At 31.8% G+C, this 5,958-nt stretch overlaps 1 protein-coding gene across 1 annotated transcript; it reads right to left on the minus strand.

The window, feature by feature from the left end:
- Nucleotides 1-260: 260 nt before the first annotated feature.
- Nucleotides 261-3,722, minus strand: LOC114322369 (coniferyl alcohol acyltransferase). The gene is made up of 2 exons (XM_082882713.1): nucleotides 3,263-3,722; nucleotides 261-1,320 (listed from the first exon to the last, which is right to left on the minus strand). The coding sequence occupies exons 1-2, from the start codon at nucleotides 3,680-3,682 to the stop codon at nucleotides 352-354; spliced, it is 1,389 nt and encodes a 462-aa protein (XP_082738839.1). The 5' UTR covers nucleotides 3,683-3,722; the 3' UTR covers nucleotides 261-351.
- Nucleotides 3,723-5,958: the final 2,236 nt, after the last annotated feature.

Consider the following 5,958-nt stretch of genomic DNA (forward strand, 5'->3'; position numbering starts at 1 on the left):
AGATCGGTCTCTACTAATCACGATATGAATTTTTATAAATATTATGTGTTCTTATTCCGGTTTTTAAACTAGCTTACTATGTGACGCGCACAAATTAGACTAGTTTGCTCAATTTGGAACAATTCAACTCATGTTTGTTTGAGAAAATAGTTTGAATTTGCAATCTCAAGTGGATTTAGGAAAAATTATTGTTTGAGAATATTGGCATATTAATTAAACAGTAAAGAAAATAATAGAGAGCCATATGTCTACTTTCCAATACTTTTAGCAAGTTACATCCCGCGTGACAATCAAGCTCTTCTTGATATATATAGGAGTTTCATTTACATACGCTTTCCTTTTCTGTGTATTTCAAACAAGATTAAGAAGGTAATCAAAAGTCAAGGGCCTAAACACATGAGCCGCATGTGTCTCTATCAACTCCATCTGGCCTTTCAACAGGTGCATGTAGACAACCCAATCACCATTCCCCAGTGGACTCGGCATTGGCATCACGTACCCAGCCTCTCCCCCCCATGGGAAATGGTACGACCCCAACATTGGCTTGCCCCACCCAAAGTCCACCTTCGACACCGGAAACCCCTGCCCCGACGACACCACAAAAGCCGGTCCAGCATCCTTCTTCCCACCGCCTGCGTATATCTTGGCCAGAGCGGGCTCCGGACGGTGAGCCTCCACCCAGTCTATTAAGTCCAGGAAGTGATCCTTTGTCACCGCACTTTCCAGGCACTGGTGGACCGTGTCCGCCACCCAACTCAACGGCCTCTCTCTGAGCTCATCAGCTCTCTTCTCACCATACGGAATGGACAGAACGTTCCCAAAGTAAGTATTCATCAATTTCAACCTGTCAGTCTCTCCGCCACCCATCCTCACCCTACCGTCCACCACGATGCCCATCCGACAGAACTTGTCGCCTTCAACTTCTCCAGCAACAACCGTCTTCCACAGGAAAGCACTGAACGCCTCAAGTTTAGTCGTCTTGCGTCCAATGCTACTATCATCGGCCAATGACTGGAGACGATTCAGTTGGTCAGCGTGGACGTAATAGATGCGGCTCATCAAGTAATCGGCGTCGGGATGCTGATTTTTCGGAGGTGGCAAGGCTGAGACAGGCACATACATGGCATCTAGGGAAGGGTTGTAAAACCCACGTCGTCGAGGGACGATCAACGATCGCCGGAATGATGGCAACAGAGAGAGTGGTTTGGCCTGAGCCATCTCAGCCCACGAGACCAAAAACATGTTGGCCGAGTAAGCGTCCGCCACCCTGTGGTCAAACGTGCATGCCACCACTAGTCCTCCGCAATCGAGTTCCGTGGCCTGTAATTCAAAAGAGAGTAAATAACTACGTAGGCTACACAGTGTTATAACTCGATTAAATATAAATTTATCATTTGTGGTTGATCGTATGTATCAACACGACATTGATAACAGGTTTTAGACTTTGTCTGACGTCCTCAAATAATGATTATGGGAGTAGTATATTAATGGTGGTTAGAATAACATGGACCGACGCAATTTACACCTGATGGGGATTTAAAAATAGCAATGCTAGGTATCATAAAAAATCTTTTATGAAAATGATCATGAAAGATTTGTGACCTTTAGATTACACTTAGAATAAAGCACCACACACTAATTAAGGTAATCTAAGGATCACAAATCTTTCATGATCATTTTTATGAGAGACTTTTCATGATCCCTAACATTTCTCATTTAAAAATGACTGTACAAAATGAAAGTTGAAAGAATAGCAATAATTTATTAAAATACACCACCAAAACAAACGAACTTGAAGTGGATTTCCTGCAATTCATAATTGAAGACTATTATTTAATTTATTATGTTTATTAGAGAATAAATGAGTGATAATTTTGTTTTTAATAATTTAAATAAATTATAATTATCAAATCAATTTAATCATTTTTTTTTTTTTTGTCAATAATAATCCGACAAAATTTAAAAGCGTTTGGATGATCAAAAGAATCGTGATGACCCATCTTTGTGATCATGTAATAAATCTTAGAAATACCGTATGTATTTTTTTTTAACAATATTGTACCTGTCCAATTTTCTCTTACTTTTCTTTTTATTTTTCATTTTTGTTTTTTGAAATTTTGTCGTTTTGCAAATTAGGGTGTGTGAAGACCTTGAAATGGAAGGGTCAACCGCTGTCAACAAAATTAAAAATGGGGATGGAGCTAAAATAAAATAGAAAATAAAGTATATTTTTCATGACGGTTTTATTAAATATGACATTGATTTTTTTTTTTTTTTGTAATCCGCAAAAGAAAAGACTTCCTTGATGATAAACGCATGCAGAATATGAAAAATTACTTCAATAAAAAGGAATTTTGAGCTAAAAGAGCTCCAGCTTCCTAGTTTATGAGAGACCAAAAGAAGAAAAACAAAAATAAGGGGAAAACATCAAAAAGAATGAAACTCAAAAGCCCACCCTCACAATATGACATTGATTTATAGTTTTAATGTCTTTTACTTCTATTTTATTTTAAACATAAATTATTAAATTTTTTTTTTGAATAAGTGATCGATGATTGGTTATAAAAATTTTATAACTTTTTAAACATGATAGTACAAAAAACACAATCATTTCATTTGTTTTTTTACTCAAATGAAAAATTGCAAATTATTTTTTTTCAAAGTGCAACAAATTTGGAAAAAAAAAATGATGGAGGCCAGTATTTTTAATATACAATTGCGAGTCTCTCTATTACATAGTTATAATGTAAGATATTCGTTATATCATTTAATAATTGTGAAAAAAAATTACCGCAAGTATAATAATTTTGTTAAATTTAAATAATGAAAAATTCCCATGCCTATTTTATAGGTATTGAATATATAATGAAAATTTTTCGTTACAACTATAAAATGAAAAGAATCTAGATTCAATACACAAATATGATTTTTCTATATTTTAAATTTATAATTTACGATGTAATTGATGGTCAAGGAAACTATTTACAAATAGAATTGTTATATAAAAGTTACTAAAGAAACATAATCCGATGGGCTTTTGATATTAAAATGAAATGATCTAAAATTGCCACATCGTTCTAGATTAAGATGTATAAATTTTCTGTGTCTGGTACTAGTCATTTGACATTTTTCTTAAATTATTTTTGTTTTATTCTAAATCAAAACAATAATAATCGTAATTACTGCTTTCTTTCAACGAACATATCATCGACATGGTATTTTCACGGTCAACATATAGGAGCTGAAGGAAAGGTCAAAATACCTGAACACAGAGCACACCTCGGATCTTCTTAGGCACCAACTTACCTTCAATAGTCTCATCAGGATTGTATAAGTTGAGATCTTGAAGCTTGACATCTGCAAAAGCTTCAATGAAGTCGACTCCACGGTTGTTGCAGAGAAGCTCAGGTTCACCCACACTGTTCTCCACCATCTCCCCTGCAAATGCATAGTATGATACTAAAGCTTGGGCCATGGCCTTCTTGAGAACGCTAGCCATGGACCCAAATGTGAGAGATGAGCCAGTGGTGGGCTTGCTGTAACAGAAAAACACACCCACGTCCAAAGGAGGCAGGAGCAAGTCTAGGTTGGACTGAGGCAACCAATGCTCTTGCATTGGCAACACTGCAGCCACCACCTCCTTCTTGCTCACCTTCACCTTGAACTCTCCTTTAGCACCCATTTCTTCTTTCTTAATTTTAGAGAGAGAGAGAGAGAGAGAGAGAGAGAGAGAGAGAGAGAGAGAACAGAAGAGAAGAGAAGGGAAGAGATGGATTGTATGGTGCACTTGTTGCAGGGGAGAAGGGCAAATTTATAGAAGCTAAGTGAAAATTAAATAATTTTATAAATGTTAACTAAATAATTTTATAAATGTTACGAAAATGTCATTCAATTCAGTGTGTTTGGTTTGAGTTTTTTGGATTAAATTTTTTGAAAATTGAGTTTTTTGGTTTTTGTGTATTGTTATTTTTAGTGATTATTTTTAAAATTTTAAATATATATTTTTTTTTAGATGCACCTTACTTAGATGTATCTAAAAAGTAAAAAATTTGTGAAAAAATATTTTAAAAAATTAATAAATACATAAAAATATAAAAAATGTACTGAATTCTTGTATTTTTTTTTTTTGTATTTTTGGTATTTAGTAAATTTTTAAAAGATTTTTTTTACAATTTTTTTTACCTTTTAGGTGTATTTATGTTAGGTGTGTCTAAAAAGTAAAAAAAAAAAAATTGCTTAAAATATTAAAAAAATCAATAAAAAGAAAAAAATACGAAAAATAAAAAAATAGAATTTTTTGAAAACTATTTTTAAAAAAATAGAACCAAACAAGCTCATTATTTTTATATATGTTAGGAAATGGTTACTATTATACACATCGCTTTCGTAACTAAATTGGGGATTTTTTTTCTTCTTCTTTTGCTTGGGGGATTTTATGAGTTACGAATTATTTTATGCTATTTACAAATGAGTTCACCATAAAAATTAAGGAAAAAAAGGGGAGACTCAACCACCTTCTTTTTATTTGTTTTTAAATTTTTATACTTTGCATGTACCATATATATTTTGTCCTTGATATTGCTTTTTTTTTTTTTTTTTTTTTGATAATTAAGCAACTTTTAATTAAAATTAAAGGGTTCACAATGTATTATAACTAAACATTATGCGAAACATGACTAAAGACTACTTTAGTAATAACTAAAATAATAATTAAACTAAATCGTAATGATCATAACCAAAACGGTTACACCAAAAAAAAAAAAACTTTAGTACCACAATAAATCATAACCACACACTATTTAGGGGTCGTTTAGTAATGACTTTTTTAGTTGATTTTTTGATTTTTTTGACTTTTTTAACCTGAGACTTTTTTAGTTGTTTGGTATTCTTGTTTGACTTTTTGGCTTTGGAATGACAAAATTGCCCTTAATATAGAATGATATTTTTTTGACTTTTTATTTGTATATGAGGTAGTTTGGTACTTTTGTAATTTTTTTGTCTTTTTGTAATTATATAACCAAAGATGAAACCAAACCAAGGCTTAATTCATAACCAAAATCACATAGACTTTTCTTACCTAATAATTTCCCATATCATAATAGTCTGTTTTTATTGATTTTTCATGATGATAGTCAAAAAAATTAGGGAAAATTAAAAATATTTGTAATAGTGAAGAAATTATTGTACTAGAGTGAAATTTTTTGTGGTGTAACTTTGACACACTGTGAGAACTTGCACCATACATAGGGAGGATTTGCACTATGCACACAATAAAGTTGCACGACTACGAATGCAAATAATTTGTCCATCCTACTGATTTGATATTTGTCTAAAATTTTATGTGTATCATATGTCTCGAGTTGCGCGGTTGATAATATTTGATTATAACTTATTTTGATATTAGTCATGACTTGGTCATATCCATTGTGATGTTGATTATGATATTTTTTTAATTATTATCTAAAATGTCTTTAATTATACTTTATATGGTATTTGATTATAACTTCTTTTTTTTTAATAGCTATTACTCTAAAATGATTCAATTATGACCGTTGTGATAATTAACTTGACAAATATTATAATTTTCATGTGGTATATACATCATTTTAAGAGTGGGGCAAAAAGCTTTGAGGATGCTACCCTGCAACCTCTCAAATGAATAATGTCAGATTATTAATTTTTTTATTAAATTTGTCTATAATAATATGCATTCAAAAATATTTTTAAATTATTCTAAGAATAAAATGTGTGAACTAAATCTAATTTGAATGTAATTCGTGCTATACTAAGTTGGTATTCTATAAAACTGAACACTAAAACCTGAAAGTTCAAAATTAGTTACTAAAAATTGAATCTTAGCATTTTTAACTAAAAAGTTGTTTGGTATTCCTAAAATTTAAGTGATCATTTTATTCAAGTTCTTTTATATGTATAAGAAGCTGGAATTTGAAATTTATT

This window comes from Camellia sinensis, chromosome 8, assembly GCF_055761805.1.
Source record: "Camellia sinensis isolate YWXY chromosome 8, ASM5576180v1, whole genome shotgun sequence".
NCBI lineage: Eukaryota > Viridiplantae > Streptophyta > Magnoliopsida > Ericales > Theaceae > Camellia > Camellia sinensis.